At 51.0% G+C, this 16,890-nt stretch overlaps 1 protein-coding gene across 8 annotated transcripts in view; it reads left to right on the forward strand.

Annotated features, from left to right (window-relative positions):
* Ctif (cap binding complex dependent translation initiation factor) overlaps positions 1–16,890 on the forward strand; it is a 283,522-nt gene that overhangs the window by 76,666 nt on the left and 189,966 nt on the right. For all 8 annotated transcript variants that reach the window (XR_007105188.1, XM_047526492.1, XM_047526496.1 and 5 more), the window contains one exon: positions 4,110–4,181. Coding sequence is in view for 7 of the 8 variants with exons in the window: in XM_047526492.1 (XP_047382448.1) it covers positions 4,110–4,181 (72 nt within the window). In the remaining variant the exon portion in view is untranslated. The remainder of the gene's footprint in view (positions 1–4,109; positions 4,182–16,890) is intronic.

Here is a 16,890-nt window from a genome sequence, read left to right on the forward strand (position 1 = left end):
AAATAAACATTGATACAAAGCTATCATTTAATCTGTATATCTTATATTTTACCAATTTCCTAATCAGATCCTTTATATTGAAAAAAAAAAAAAGTCCCCGCTGTGACCTTGGTGAGCTCCAAGACCACACATTGCGTTCAGCAGGTCATTGTTCCTGGCTCTGAAGGAACACCGATTTATGTCCTTTGCTCGTTCTGCTGTGTGGGCCTGGACAGTCACTGGCCCAAGCTGTGCCTCCGTCTCCATATTTGCCAAAGGAGAGGGTAAGAGCCCTTGCAGCCTGAGGAGGAGATGCTGATCAGCGTCAGCACTTACAAGGCACTGGATTTACGTGATACCTTGCTGTGTTCCAGCCACTAATCCTTGGTCATACCTGTTGCCAGTGGCCTCTGCTTTGTCTTCTTTTTTGTTCATCATTTCTCATGTCACATACATAGAAGTTTCAAATGTCGATGTCGACTGAACTTGAACCTCAGATCTTAATTGACTTGGAATGCATTTTCTGGGGATCATGCAAGGAGGACATCTAGAGGAACTTTTTCGTTAGTGGCTGGATGCTTGCTCAGTACTGTGTGGTTATTGATAAGTCTCTCCTTTCCCTGATGTAAAATGCTATTCTTATCATGTACTGAGTTCCCATTTGTACATTAATTGGCTTATAGGTACAGGGTTATGCTTCTGTTTTCCAGTTCCTGTTCTGATTCGCCATGTGGTGTGGCTCTCCAGTGGCATGGCCTTTGCTATCTGGTAGGGCCTGGGGGAATTTTAGGCGCTGTGAGAAGTGAGCCCTCTGATCTTGAGCACCCCGCCCCTCCTACCCCAGGCTTCCTTACTCTTGCTCCTCCTCCCACAATGCTCAGCCTGTGACCCCCCAACATCTTCTCAAAACTATTGCCCAGCCTGAAATGACTAACTGACTTTGTTTCTTTAAATTGTGAAATATTTAAAATGTATGGATAAGAGTAGAGAATAATAGAAAAACATCCTTTGTGAGTTTAGAATAAATATCTGTACGCACATGTTTATTAAAACTGAACTTTGTGTCTGTGTGCTCCAGATTTTTAAATTAAGATATATATTTTAACAGCTATGGTTGGGACCCTGAAACCACTTCTGTGAATTCTATGTGAATTGTTCCCATATAGAAAATGTCCCACACATCCTGCCTCTTTGGGCTGGAGGACCCTTGCAAGTAAGACACCTCTGTCCCCCCTGCCCCGCAGGACAGGAGAGGTGCCGAGGCTCCGGACTGTGAGCTTGTTTGCCTTCAAGGACAAATGCCCGTTCACAGGCCGGGGCTCCCTCCTCTCTGAGAACCCGGCTTCCGCTTTCCTCTCCTCACGCCCTGCAGAGAGCACGGCCTTCTGTCCCCACAGCAATGCCCACTTCTCTGTGTGCCGCTCTGGCTGATGTATCTCAGCCCTCCGGTGAGGGACATACTTTGCTCTGGAACCCACACAGAAGGCACTCGGGAAATGGCTTTTGGTGAGTGAACGTGAAGTCCAGAGGAAGCAGAGCCGTCTCGCTGGAGCTTGGAGCTGCTCTGGGTGGGCTCACTAAGGGGGCCAAGGCTGCAGGCGCACTGGGTACATGCATGTCAGGAGGCTCACCCTGCCAGGCGCCAGGCTGACCCCGGAAGGAGCTGTGCCCTCCCAGGAGTCACCACCCCAGAGGATGTCACAACAGCACTATACAGCTGGGGTTGAAGTGTTTGGGACACCTGGAAAGGGAGGAGCTTTATCCGAGAGGCCATCTTGGATGGGACTAGCCATAGTCACCTTCTTCCTGGGCCAGACTTCAGCTGGAGAGGAAACCACTCCAATGTATAAAGCAGAGGTACCGCTTTTGCAGTAGCGTAAACATAGACACACGTAAATAGACGCACACACACACACACATGCATGTATGTGTATGTGTCAATCCAAAATGTGTACGTACACATAATTACACATCTATACATAATGGATCCATGTACATGTATTCAAGTATATTCCTTTTTGTTTTGAAATTTTTTTAGACTTACAGCCAAAGTACAAAATAGTTCCAAGTGTTCCCTGTAACACGACCTCTCCTAATATGAACGTTTTTTAGGATTATGGCACGGTGATCAGCACTAGGAAATTAACAGTGGTACAATACTGTTAACTAGAGACTCTATTCATAGTTCACTGATCTTGCCACTAGCCTCCTTTCTCTGCACCAAGATTCAGATTTGCATTTAGCTGTCTCCTTATTCTCCTCCAATCTGATACTTTCTTGATCTTTCCTTTTCTTTCACAACCCTGACACCTTTGGTAAACACCGGCCACTGATTTGGTAGGAAGTTCATTAATTGGGGTTATCTGGTGTTTCTCATGATTACATAGAGATTGTGCATTTCGAGGAAGAATACCTTAAAAGCGATGCGTCCTCCCCCTCCATACCATATTAGGAAGCCCGGGATATTATTTTATTTTATCTGCTCCCTTGGTTAAAGTGATTGCTGATAGGTTTCTTATCTTTCAATGAATAAATGTTTAGGGGGAGATATTTTGAGACTGAAATTATCCAAACAAAATTTAATCCAGAGAATTAGTTACCCAAATGATAGAAGAGCTAAGGAGCTGAACTTCCAGAAATGAGCACCCACAGGTGCTCTTACCACCCCTTAACATGAGGCACAAGGAAGAAATGGTGTCACCAGAACCCAGGCCCAGGGGTGAGCCTTGAAGCCTGTCAGGTGAGGCTTGGAACCATGGAAGAGACCCAGGCACTGCTAGTAGTGCCCTCTAGCAGAGAGAGAGAGAGAGAGAGAGAGAGAGGAGAGAGAGGAGAGAGAAAGAGAAAGAGAGAGAGAATGCCCCGGCTTCCCCCTTCCTCCTGTCTCCTGGGTCGGCCCAGCCAGAAGCAGCTGACAGGAGGCTGGGAAGGTCAGCCCCTCTTCCCTAGGAACAGGGATAGGCAAGAAGTGCATCTGACACCTTTGCCATCTCTCTAGAGCTGGGTTATTCAACATGGGAACCACTGGCCATGTGTGACTCTTAAAATGTGACTCATCCAAACTCCGATGTGTGCCGAGTGTATTCCAAAAACTCAGTCTGGAAAGAGGATTGCAAAGTATTTCACTAAATTTTTTTTTTATTGATTACCTATTAGAGTGATAATATTTTGAATTATGTAAAATATGCTCTTTAACTTTGCCTCTCTTAAAAATCTGGCTACTAGACCATGTGGTTAGGTCTGTGGGTCCTATTTGTGGCTCCTTTTGGTTGGAAGGTGCTGCTCTAGAGCACACTTGAACCTGGCCTCCGTCATCAGCATCATATTTAAAGGTCTTTCTTGTACAAAGGTTGTGTCCTTGACCAACTGTCTGGAGAATGTGCCTGGACAAGTTTCTAGAAAACCAGGGCTGTGTTGGTGAAGAATCTTCCATGCTCAGTTTTGATCAGAAGCTCGGACATGTAAGGACTGAGCTCCCTCTGCATTTTGTGCGTGGACAGTGTGTAGGCTGAGGTCAATGTTCAGCAGCACTGGAGAGTAGCTGACACTTAATGCCACCGTGTAGCTACATAGCCCTCAATGGGAGGAGCCCGCCCACCCGTGACACAGTGCTTTTACAGGTCTTGAAGGTCCTTCATCTCAACCGTGCAGAGTTGTCCAGCTTTGCTGTCCCCATGTTGTAGATGACAAAATGAAACCTGGCAGTCAGAGGGGTTTCAGTGGCTCTCAAACTTCTGGTGCCTCACTTGGCAAGCTAGTCAGAATGCTGGTCCTTGGACCTCACAGGGTCCAATTCAGCGGGTGGACGGTGAGGCCCAGGGTCCTCTGCATAGCAGACTGTAGGGACGTTCACACAAGTGGTTGACATACCAGCCCTCCCAACTTTCTGGGCTCAAGCCCAGCTTCTGATGGCCAGTCTGGGGCTCTCTTCCCTGATACCAAGTCTAGGGTCTTCTGAAGCTGGGTATAGAGAAAGATGTGGATGTGGAGAAGCCATTGATTTGCCATTGAAAATGCCAAGTTAGATTTTCTACTGGCCCAGATGCCAAGGGTCAGGGGCATGTTGGGGGGTGCAGAGTGAGGTGAGCCTGTCTGTCCTGTGTCACTGACCACTCCTTTCTGTTCTGCAGTGGACAGCAGATTGCAGCGAGCAGCTGAACAGCAGCTGCTCCTTCTCCAGAGGGCGAGCCCCGCCTCAGCAGGTAGGAAACCATCTCCGTTCTCCATCTGGGGTTGACATGTGTCTTGTCTGTCCAGACTGGCCCGGTGGCTCCTGAGAGGCTGAGGAGCAAGCAGGACAATGGGAGAGGGGAGGGTGCCGTCAGGAGTTCTGGGACGCCCTGACTAATTCTCTGGCTGTGGTAAAGCCCCCCTCCCACCATCGCGTTGATTCCTAAGATTCCTTTTCAGTAGCAGTATTATATATAATAACACACATCTGGAAACACCCCAGATGTCCACAGAGAGGAGGGTGGCAAGGCTCTGTCACATGTCCTTGCAGCATGTGGGTGACAGAAGCGGAGCTGCAGGCAGTGACAATGCAGAGCCTCTAACACACTGGGACTCGGAATTTGAATGCTGGCCGGGCTCTTTGGAGATCCCCTCTGCTCCAGGTCTGCAGAGGCTGTGGGGCGTGAGGAGCTTGCGGGAGAAGCTCAGAGGCCTGTCCACCACTACCCCCTCTCCCAACAGTCCTGGGACCAGCCTGGAGCCTGCGGCCCAGGTCCACAGGGTGCCAGGTGGAGGTGGCAGTCCTGGGTGGGCTGTGTGGCTGGGAGGGAAGGGAAGCAGCTGATCTTTGAGAGCCATCCTGGTGACCCTTTGGTCCCCGAACCTTCTGGTGGTCCAACTCGTCTCCCTGATACCTCATCCCTGCCTGTGGGAGACTGTGAGGTTAGAAGTTGAAAAAGCCTCTAACCCTGAGCCCCGGCCCAGCCTCAGACTCCACTGGCTCAGAAGGCTGAGGGCACCTCACAGGTGCCACAGCTCCTGATGGGCACAGCTGAGGCAGGGGCAGGTGGCCCAGGCCTCTGCCTTGGTCCAGTATCAGTCCTCGTGCTGATGAGGCCAGGCCTCCTCTGTTCAGTTCTGGGTCTTTCTTGGGCTGCAGGGTTTGCTGCCCCATGGTGTGGGGGCAGCTCTCCTGCACTTCCCTCTGGTTATGAGATTTGTTGTGCGTGTGTCTGATCGTTCTGTAGGGCAGGGGTCATAATGACAGCCCTGGAGAGGGGTCAGGAGCCCAGTGCTGGGTTTTTGCTCTGCCACAGATTTGGTGGCAAGTCCTTCCTCCTCCAGTCTCAGCTTCCTCACAGGACAATCAGGGAGGACTTGATGGTCTCTGAAGGTCCTTCTAGCGTCTCAATGCCACTTGTGGATGAGAGACCCGAGGCCCGCAGAGCCTGGCCTCTCGTCTGCCCGTGCCATGGGGCACCTCTACCCTGCCCCACCACAGCAGGCGTCCTTGCAGGATGGTGTTTTGTCTCTGCTTCCTCCCTGACCAGAGGCCCTGTTATCCTAACGCCCCAGCTCTCGGCCCAAGACTTGCACGTCAGCTTCTGCCCTTCATTCTGGGGTTCCCCGTATGATGGTCCCTTAACACTCGAGCAGCAAAGTGGGCTTGGACGCGGGGACTCCAGCACTAGAGAGGGTTGTGGGGCAGGGTCAAAGCCCTTGAATGGAGGACAAGAGAGGCTGGGCAGTGAGTGCTCTCTGTTATTTGATCAGTAGGTGTCTGGTTCTGGAATTTTCTGGTATATGGTCCTTTTTTTCTCTTCCCTTTATCACCTTTTCTGGGCCCCTCTCCCCACCCTTTCCCTCTGGTCCCAGCATTCCTGACAGAGTCCTGTTCCCACCCACCCCTCAGTTTCAGCCCTCCCTTCTGAGGGGTCCTTGCTGGGCCTATTTCAGCCACCTAGAGGAGGGTCCACCCAGGTTGATGGAGCAGGGTGGGGATGGGCTGCTCCCGCAGGGGTTATGTGTGGGCTCTTCTGTGCCCCAAGCGTCCTAGTACTGCAAGGACCAGCTGGCTCCCAACCCACCTTTGGGAAGCACCCAAGAGCTTTGGGGTGAGCAGTCTGCTGCAAAATGAAGTGTCACTGAATATAAAGATGCAACTGTAAGAAGAGCATATTAGTCCTTTAGTGGCAGGCGGAACTGAGACCTAGACTCGAGTGGAGGAGGAGCCCCTGGCTGGAGGGGCGGGAGTCTCTGAATATTAACCCACCTATTCCCCGACATCCCAGAGACAAGGGCTTCTTGGGAAGGGCTCCACAGACCATGAGACCACTGGCTTTCCCACCACCCGACCTGTCACATCCATCTGACCATCTCAGGGGGAGAAAGTGCAGGAGTGGCCTGGGCCCCCAGGGACACCCGCTGCGCAGCCACACAGCTTGTGCTTGGTTGGTCTCAGGGGCGGGGCCTGCAGGGTCTGCATTTGGAGAACTGGGAAAGCTGCAAATACTGGTGTGCCGGATCTGGCTGGTCGCCCCCTGGGGGAAGCTGGGGGAAGCTGCTTGGAGCCAAGGATGCTTGCAAAGACCGGGAAGCTCAGGGCATGTATAGGTGGCATTTCTAAGAGAGTCACTGAGCACCAGGGATCTGGTGCTGAGCCCAGACAGGCCGACGCCACGCTCTGCCTTCAAAGGATAAGGCCCAGGTGTTAACGAATGCCCAGCACAGAGCAGGAGATGCAAGGGACTGCAGGGTGGCCTGCAGGTCAGACTAGAGGTCGGAAACCAGGCAGCCTGCACAGGGAGAGGCGTGCGGCCATACCTCCTGAGGGGTGGCCACGGGGGCGGGGGGTCCTCCTGCATGGGGAGGCACAGCGTCTGGCCCAAATCTAAACGAGGTCTCCTGAGGTCAGAAGTGCCTTATTTCAGGGTCAAGGGGCCCTAATGCTTAGATGTCAGGGACTGAATTAGTTAGCTACAACATGAGGGCTGCAGGAACAAGATGGAAGCTGCTTTCTTTCTGGCCATTTGCCTGGATGACATGGCAGCTGTACAGCACTGGGCGGCTTCCTTCCTTCTCATTGCTCTGTCCTCTCAAAGGTGTTGTCTGGTCCATGCACCATGGTGGCCGCTGCCCATGTTGACGTTCTCACCAGTGGGAACACCTGCCCTGGGTCTCATCCCCGGGAACCTCTGACTCCCCGGCTAGGGAGCTGCTGTCTCCTCCAGCCCTCTGGGAGGGGTCAAAGCTAGTCTCTAGTCATCCACAGGCACCCACGGGTGAGAGTTTATTGAAGGGGAAACTGAGGCTAAGTCGAGACAGGAGTGTCTGGCTGCTGTGGTGCTCCTCCACTGTCCCATCTTGGCCATGCATGTCCAGGTGAGCAGAGAGCCTCAGAGGATGGGGTCCTGCCTCTGCCCTGCCCTGAGCTGGAGCCCAGTTGCGACAGCATGGTGTGGGGGAGGGGTGAGTCATGCGGTGGGATTGCTTACTTACCTGCAGCAGCCTCCTATCCTTCCTTGTTATTTCAACTAATGTCTAAAAAAAATTAAATTAATTCTGCAAATCCTCTCAGAGCCACCATCAAGCAATGATAGGTCAAGTTCCATAAGTAGGAGGAAGGGTCCCAGAGAGTCAAGGACAAGAACAATGGGCTATGAATCATCCAGAAAAGATTTCACCAGCCACCAGAAAGCAGGATTCGCCTGAACCTGCATTGTCTGGCATCCTGGGATCCTGTGCCCAATGGACCCATCCATCCCCTCATCAATGTTAGGAAGAGTTGCCAGCCTTTGAGGGTAACGGGACTGCGTGTAGATGGTTGAGAGGAGACCTCTGGAGATGAGAGGGTGCAACGGTAGAGCATTTAGAACAGCTGCCAGGGCACCAGGAGGGATCTAGACTTCAGGAAGGAAACTGAAGGCTGATGAGAGGCTACCTGGGGTCAGGAACGAGCGGCTCTTGTCCATCTGCAAAGAGGCACTGAGGACAGCAGCAGAGCCTCTAATTAGACCTTGAGAAGGACATGCCGATAAAGGACTGTTGGCTCGCAGTGCTGGCTCTGCAGCAAGGCGATGAAATCTTTGCTGGGAACCTGACGGGCGTGCCTTCTCACTGGTGTTCACGCGAGGCCCTGGGAAAGATGGGGGAGTGTGAGAAATGACAGCTTGGAGTCTTGGCTGTTGGCCTATGACCCCACCTTCCCTGGAAAGATAAGCGTGGGGGACTCTGTCATGAGAGTGAAGGAACCTTGTCCCCAGGGGTAGGGGAACCAGATACTGACCCAGAGGTGACACTGATTCCAAGCACCTCTGCAACAGAGTGAGACGCAGACTTCTCCAGAAGTTTCTTTAATGATCTGCCTTCTGGGTCTCCATGAAATGCCCAGCTGAATCCAAATCACTGCTAAAAGAAGCCGCAGATCTGGATTTTCCTGATTTCTCTGTCCCCCCACCACACAGACCTGTGCCAACCTGCAGGCTAGTTTGGCAGTGCCAGCAATACCAGCAATGACTGACTCAGGGGTGGCAAGTGGCAGGTAGGGGAGGAGAATCTCGGACACACCGATGCCCACTGGCCCCAGGAGAGCTACTGGAAGGAGCTTTCTGTCAGTCATCCTGCCGCCCTCTGGTAACTGTAAGATTTGATTTGGTGCCAATTTTAAAAATTGATACCTTAGTAAAAGTACCTAGATTTTCAAGAGCTTCTGTGGCTATGTAAGAAATGTTGTGAATAAATTCATGACCCTGCTGTCTGTTCAGTCAGTATTTATCCAGCACCTGATATGAACTCAGCAGACACCTATGAGCTGGAACCTTCTAGATCATTGGTTGTAAAGTAGAGATTCATTAATATGAAACGGGATAGAGACAGACATGTTAAATCCCCCGAAGCGACGTTGTCTTGACCATAGGAACTATAGTCCTTCTTGGGGCTGGTCTTTTGGTCCCCTTTCGGAAGGACTTGAGAGTTGATCGGTGCCTTTGGGGACGGGTAAGATGTTTGATGAGGTGGACGGGAGAAGATGAAGAGAGAAGAACTTAGCGAGGACTTGAAGTTGGGCATAATGCTGGGAGGTTAGGATGACAGCCAGGGAGACGGCAGCGGGTTAGATGGCTCTCATCGGGTGGTCCTGGAGTGTGGGGAGGAGATGGCGAGTGCAGGGGTGTCTGTGCGCCACGCTGCGCTGTTGACTGTTGCCCTCCCAGCCCCAGTCTGTGTCCCCAGAGTATTTTATATTTTTCTCCAGGGTTCCATGCTAATAAAGTCAGGGCCCTGTATCAGGCAGGAGGGGCTAATAATTCTGAATCTCTGGACCTCTAAACAACCCTGATATCAGGACCCAGATTGATGGAGCACTTGCCATTTTAGTTGTCACCATGACAGAGGGAAAAGAGCTCAGAGGAACTCACACTAGCAGTTCACACTCTGGCCTACGTGCAATGCAGGTCGCTTCCACTCCCTGCTTGTCCAGAATGAGGCACGTGGCCTCCGCCAACCACAGCACACTAAGGACAGCCCTGCTCTGTGTCTGCTTCCTGTCCCAGGAAGGGAGGAGCCCCACTCCTGACTAGTTCAGTGGCTGACTAGAGTGAGCATCCCATGCCCATGTCTAGGGAATTGCAGAGGCTAGGCCTGACTCCTCCCTGACCGTTCCTCTGACCCTGGCCGTTTAGGCTCTTGCCTGGTAGCCCACGTCAGGAAGTCTTTTAAAGCTGGATGTCCTCGTTGCTGCAGGAGGAAATTCCTGTGCCCAGGTTAGTTGTTCCTTTGCTCATGTGTTAATTCTTTCACCCGCTGAGCTCATTAGCAAGTCATCAGATCACCTGGCTGTGCTAGGACACAAGCATTAGGGTGGTGAGGGTAGACAGGTGAGCTTTCTGTCTGTGTGGAGGCCAGAGTGGGGAGGACAGCGCTTCAGCCACAGTGCTAAAGAAGCCTGGGACGTGATACGCTGACTTTTCAGTCCTGTCCCCTGCTGGGTCACTGGTCCAGTAGCATTAAGTGTGTGCTATAGGCCCCTCTGACAGGCCTCCAAGAACCAGACACAGCAACCTCTGCTGCTGCCCCGAGTGTGGGCCTCTCTTTCAGAAAATGCCATCTACTCTGGTCCTCAAGGTGCCTTCTGGCTCCAGTTCACTTGGAGAAAAAGGCTGCAAGGTCCACCCAACAATACAGGTGACTTTATAGAGGCTTTACAGGGAGAGCGGTCAACAGCCACTCACCGGGCGCCCATGTGGACTCGGGAGGTCGGATATGCAGGCACCAGGGACGGACATCATACTGTCCCGGAGGCAGCTCTGTGCTGGAGTTTAGGAGACGTGGTCCCAGCCTGGGCTGTGCCTCATTTACAATTTGGTCATGGATAAGATGCAGCAGCCTCTCCTCCCCTCCGTAAAAATGGTGAGAAAAACCAGACCAAAGTCATGCAGATGTTAAAAATACAGACCTGCACTTTCACTTCCAGGACAATGGAGTAGGTGTTCCTTTCTGTATTCTTTCTGCTAAGCGCAGTTAAAAGCCCTGGACATTTTACGTAACACAAAACCAGAAGATTCTGAAAGGTAGAAGGGAAAGGCAGGCAGCCTGGTCCCCAGACTCTGGGCAATGACATGGTGGTGGCTTTGTTTTCCTTTCGCCTCAAGTATCCCTGACTTGATACTCAAGTAATGAGGAAGCCAGAAATGCCCAGACTCCAGCAAAAACGTCCCAGTAAAAGTCTGCTCTGTCCAGGCAAAGGACCAGGAGAAGAGTGACCTGGAAAGAGAGAAAAGCTTTAGACCATAATCACCCTGCTAGGGCCAACACCGCAGGAAACTCTGTCGCCCCTGCCCCGCCAGCCAGCCAGGACCATGGGAGCCTGGACTCTACCCAACAAGGCTGGAACAAGGTGGCCCACCCTGAGCAGAGTGCTGTCAGGGAAGCCCAGGTAGCAGGCAGCAGCCTTCACTCCTGCCAACTGGTAAGAAGGCTCCCTGCCAGCACCCCTGGTGGCACTGAGACCGCTGGGGAACCCAAACCTGCCCACCATGCTGGCGGCGAGGCCTCCTTTCATTTGCTGGGCGGGAGGTCGGGGGTGCCAAGAGGCGTGATAGTGTAGCCCTGTGGCAATGGGGCCAGTCTCACCGCGGGGTCTGGAGACCCATTGGGACCTGGAATGCCCATCTCCACCTGGCAGTCACCCAAGCACCCCCCTGTGACGTGGTCTGCTACCTCCACCCAACAGTGGCAAGGCTGGATCCTCTCCCATTTGTCTCTGCCAGAGTGGTATCACAAAAAGTCAGTCAAAACCGAAGTTTAAATAAGATTCAGACTCCTAGCACGAACATGTCCTGGTTTCAATCGAAAGTCATTTGTTGCACCAAAAATCAGATTTCAAACTGAAAGAAAAAGACAATCGATAGATGTCAACACTGAGATGCTGACTTGAACTTCATTGAAATTAAACTCTTGCCCTGGTGTCACCATCTAGGGGTGCTGGGTTGGTTGTCTCTGTTCAGCAAAGAATTGAAGAACAGGACGCAGAGAGAGATAGCAAACAAGCAGCAGGTTTATTGTAAAAGTGACAGGTAGACCTCTCCAGAGAGCAGGAGCCCCAGAGCTGGGAGTGCGGTGGGCGAGTTTTGGCCTGTTCTTTTTATGGTCTCTGGAATTTCCCCCCCTCCTTATCTGGTCCCCTGTCCACGATTTCCTCACCATTATTGATTGGTGGCCCCTCTGTCCACACGTCTGTTTTAGTTTTTCTACTGGATCCCCCACTTAGGAGCCCAAGTACAGAAGTGTCTTTCTGATTGTTTCCCCCGTTTGTGTCCATGAGCACTTTTGTCTACCAGGAGTTGACCCCATCAGAGGACCCTGTCCCTGCTCCTTTGTTCTGGCCCCGCCCGGGCCTCCTCACTCCATCTTGCCCTGACTACCTAAGCCCTTCTTCATCTCCTTCACTGGGAAAGACCATAGTAAGAGAACGAAAAGACATGTTAGAAAAAGGGAGAAAATATTTGCAAAACACATAACTGATAAAGGTCTGGTAGCTGCAATACATATAAGGAACTCTCGAAACTCATCGTTAAAAAATAATCCAGGGACTGGGGCTGGGGCTCAGTGGTGAGCGCTTGTCTAGCATGTGTGAGGCACTAGGTTCCATCCTCAGCACCACATGAAATAAATAAATAAATAAATAAAAGATCATCTACAACTAAGAAATATTTTTAAAAAATAAATAATCCAGTTAGAAAATGGACAGAATACATGAAGAGACTTTTTTTTCACTAAAGAGGATAAACAGATGGCAAATAAACACACAGAAGGATACTCAACATCATCCGTCATTAGGGCAATGCAAATTAAGACCCCAACGAGCTATCTCTACCCTCTCATCAGAATGGCTAAAAGTACCCGTATACATACATACAGCAACAGCGCCGAAAGCTGGCGAGAATGCAGAGAAACCTACCGCTACTCCAGGGCTGGTGGGGATGCAAAATGGTACAGCCATTCCGGAAAACAGTTTGTCAGTTTCATTAAAAAAATGAAACCTGCAAGGAGCATATGATCCAGCAATTGCACTCCTGGGTGTTTATCCCAGAGAAATGAAAACTTATGTTCACACAGAAACCTGTACTAAAATGTTTAGAGCAGTTTTATTTTGCAATAGCAGAAAACTGGAAGCAGCCCAGATGTTCAGCAGGTGAGCGGTAAAACCCGGAGTGGCACTTGGCAGTGGACAGGGATGACCTTGGGCAGGCAGCAACCTGCATGAATCTCCAGATGATTTTGCTGATTGAAAACAAAGCTCGTCCTCAAAAGTCACATGCTCTATGATTCCATTTATATAATGTGCTTAAAATGTCCAGATGATAAAAATGGGGAGCAGGCTGCCAGGATTGGGGATGGAGGGGGAGTGGGCGTGGCCATAAGAGGGCGATGGGAGGGGCCTGCCAAGGATGGGAGTGCTCTGTATCCTGACTGTACCGATGTCAATTTCCCGGATGTTGGGCTGTGGTGTGGCTCAGTGAAAGAGTACTTGCCTGGCACGTGTGAGGCACTGGGTTCAATCCTCAGCACCACATATAAATAAAATAAAGGTCCACTGACAAAAAAAAAAAAAAAAAAAAAATCCCGAATGTGGTGTTGAGTTATACTTTTATAAGTTTTTCCCAAGAGAGGAAGGTGGTAAAGGGTCTGGTGGCGGGGGTCTGTATTAATATTTAACAAGTACTTGTGAATCTATAGTTATCTAAAAATAATTTTTAAAAGAGTTGAAACTTTTTTTCATCAAAATCCTCCATGATCTCCATGCAGAAACCCTACAGGGTAGAACTTCTTGTTCTGGTGAGAGGAGAGCCCCACCTGCTGTCCCCCACCACCTCGCTCTAGGTCTTTTCTGCAGGACTCTGAGTGATCCCCTAGATGAGTGACCTCTCAGCCCCTTTCCTGTGCTGACCTTCTGTGGTTCTGAGTTCACTACTGCCAGAAGGGACAGATCCCTGGGGACTGAGGAGTTCGAAAAGGGCCTCCTTGTGAAGGATCCTTAGAGAACAGGATGGTGTGGGAATGGGAGACTTGTCCCCAGCTGCTGGAAGACTTTCTCTGATGGAGAGTTGGGAATAATTGAGTGGGCCAGAAATGGCCTCCAGTGTGATCCAGGACAGGTACAAGTAACATGGCCCATTTAAAACCTAAATTACAATCCTGGTTAGCAGAGAGAGTGGTCAGGAAGTGTTGGATTAAGAGAAATAAACTTGACTGCAGGATTCGGTCATTATCTCCCACGTCTCCCGGTCCCTTGGGTTTTAACTGAAAGATGAAAGGGGTACAGGGAAAAAGACTGATGGATGAGAAGCCCCAGAGTGGGAGGAGTGGCCTCTCCCTCCCCTGAACTCAGCTCCAGTCTTCGCTGGTCTCTGCTTTGCTGTTCTCCTGCCTCAAAGGCCCACCTACTGATGGAGGATCAAAATGTTGGGGGACTGCCTTGCTCTATCCATCAGCATGTGTGGTGCTGTCCTTGGTGCTGAACACACACACACACACACACACACACACACACACACACAGAGTCACCCAGATAGAACTGTATCTCCCTTGGGCCCTGCCCTGTTGCTCCACCTCCCTTTAATCCTGAAAGGGCACATCCAAGTCACCCTCAAATCCTGCTTTAGTTTTGACCTGAGAGGTTTGAGCTTTGGCCGACAGGAAGCCCTGTTTTGGTCCAGGAGATAACTTTGTGGTCTTTTGGTCCCTGAATGTTTTGCACCACATAAAAACTCTCACAGTGTCTCTCCTATGTTCCACTTACCACCCTCCCGCCGCTGCCACCACACGCACACTGAGGAATCACCCATTTAGTCCAAATGCTCATGGAACAGGTGGGGAAACACAGGTCCAAGGAGCCAGAGTGACAGTCACGATGCCTCTAGAATCCTCTCTACTCTCCACCACACTGTATTGCCATCTGAAGGTTTCCCGGATGCTATCTCCCCTGAAGCCGGCAACTCGGGTGGCAGGCATGTTATACAAGACTAACCGTGCACCATCTTGCTCTTTCCATTTCTGGTACTCACTCTGCAAGGCAGGGACTACAGCTTTGGTCCTCTTATGTCGACACAGCTGTCTTGATGCCCTTACGTGGACAGGTGATAGGGATAGGGGAGCCAGGGGGGGCATCCTCAGGGAGGAAGGAGAGAAATTTTGCCCATGGTTTAATAGGATAACCTTCCCAGTTAGCTCCCCTGGGAACCTTATGTCCATGAAGTGAAGAATCCACATTCACACCAGCCTTGCCTCTTGATGCCCCTGACAGAATCTGTGGAGCAACATTCTGCCCTGAGATGGGAGTGAGCAGCAGAGACTGCACTTCCTGCTTCCCCGTTGCCAAGGGCTGGGCCCTGTATAGCCCAGCTGCTCGAGAATGACAGCATGCCAGCTCCTGGGCTTTCAGGACAGGGTCCAGGGCCGAGGGCTACCACCTCTGCCTCAGCGTTAACTGCTGCAGCAGACATGCTGGGCAAGTCTGGACTGGCATGCCCCAGAATTCTCTAGTTGGAACTTCACCCATGACAGTCCTGATAATGGAGAGAGCCCTCCTGCTGTTCTGTACCCTATTCAGCCAGTTTCTGCTTAGTTTGTAAACACACAGCACAGTCCACAACTGTTATAACACACCCCGCCACACAGACACACATGTGATCAAGCGAAAATCACTATGCAGCTGGGTATTCCCAAGGAAAACCGGCCATGCAGAAGATTTCATTGTTTTTCACTAGCCTCGCTATGGAGGGACACCCTCTCACCTGTTGCACTCACACCTGCAAGGAGACCCCCATTCTTACACACAACTCTGTTTCCTTCTTTCCTGGGGTCTGCTGCAGGTGACGGACCCCTGAATCAACTCCACCATCCCAAGCATAGGTTCAGAGAACCAAAATATCAATATAGGGTGGAGATGTTCCTGCTTTATGGAGACCTCTGCTGTGGGGTCAAGATTTGCCTAGGGGTATAACTGCATGTGCTGTGGTTCAAACACAGACTCTGGGCTTGGCTGCCTGTGTTACCATCTTGGGAACTAGTTCCATGAACATGAACAAGTTCTCTGTGCCTTTATTTTATCATCAAGAAAATGGGGACAATGATGGTGACATTGGCTTCCTAGGACGTAAGGAGTACCTGGGTGGTGCTGCGTTGGTGTCTGCTCCTGCCACCATCTGTATTCTTGGCCCTTCCACGAGTCTGTCCTCCCCTGAACCCAGCATGGCTGTGGGGCCCTGAGCCTGCCCTCTGAGACTGGGCTTCCTCTCCCTGGCCATGGGCAGGCTGTTTCCATTTTCTTTTCTGCGTGGCTTAAAGTGCTCATTATCTCTCTGTGATCAGCTCTGGGAGCGGCATGGCTCCGCCTGGCATGGGTCCCCCTAATTGCCAGTAAAAGGAGCAGTTGTGAAGGATGCAGCAGGGTTCAAGTGCTAAAAACAATCCACGGAAAGGATGATTGCTTTGATAAGGCTTCTCAGAACTTTGGCATCTCAGCAACCTGGGGGGCAGGGGCTGCGTGGTGGCCGAGCTGGGGAGGAGGTTGACTGGGTGATGCGAGGGGAGAGTCAGGGAGGAAGGAGAGAACTTTTGTCCACTGTTTAAAAGGATAACCTTCCCAGGTTATCCTGGGAGGAGGCTGCGCTCAGAGAAAAGCTGTGGTCACCAAGGTCATCTGCGGAATTGCAAACCAGAGAATGTTCCTTGAGAAGCTAACGAGGTTTTGATGGAGAGCCCTCAGGACACGGCCACCTCATCTGCACATATTAGTGCAGAATGGTGCTGGGTCCCAAGGCTAGAATGAGTGTTGAAGGGACAGGAAGACCCACAAAAAGTGAAGTCAGGGTTCCTACCATTGAGGGGATGACATGACTTGGGGAAGAGAGTGCTAAAGGACTGTTGGCCAAAGTGGGTTCCATGGAACCCTAGTTCTGCAAAATTCTCTGTGGAATAAAAAGGAAGTGTAGAGTAGGTTTCCAGCCAAATAAAGGTTGGGAAATAGTGCATGCCATACTTCTGTCTACTGGAAGAGTCCACATCTATCAAAGAAGCTCTGCAATAAAAAATATCTTAACAATTCATTTCATGTTAACATCTTAACAATCTTTTAACTCAGTGTGTCCCAAACATTTGGTTAGAGAGTCTTTCAAACTCCTCCCACCCCTAAAGCTCTTTTGAACATCCAGAAAAATGAGGATCATGTTTCTAAAAGAATATTCTGGACCATTCCAGCTGCACTAGATAAAAGTCACCAACACTTCCTGCCAGAGGCCCCCTGCCCCCAGGTAGTTCTGATGCACACCGACATTTGGGGCCAGGGTTCTGGTGTTTCTGGAGCACCCAGGGAACTCTGCAGGGGAACAGTCAGGAAGAGAATCAGTCCCTGCACTGTGGTGTGAGCCACTGGGGACGTGCAGCTGTGGGGCTGAGCACAAG

Source organism: Sciurus carolinensis, chromosome 15 (assembly GCF_902686445.1).
Source record: "Sciurus carolinensis chromosome 15, mSciCar1.2, whole genome shotgun sequence".
Taxonomy (NCBI): Eukaryota; Metazoa; Chordata; class Mammalia; order Rodentia; family Sciuridae; genus Sciurus; species Sciurus carolinensis.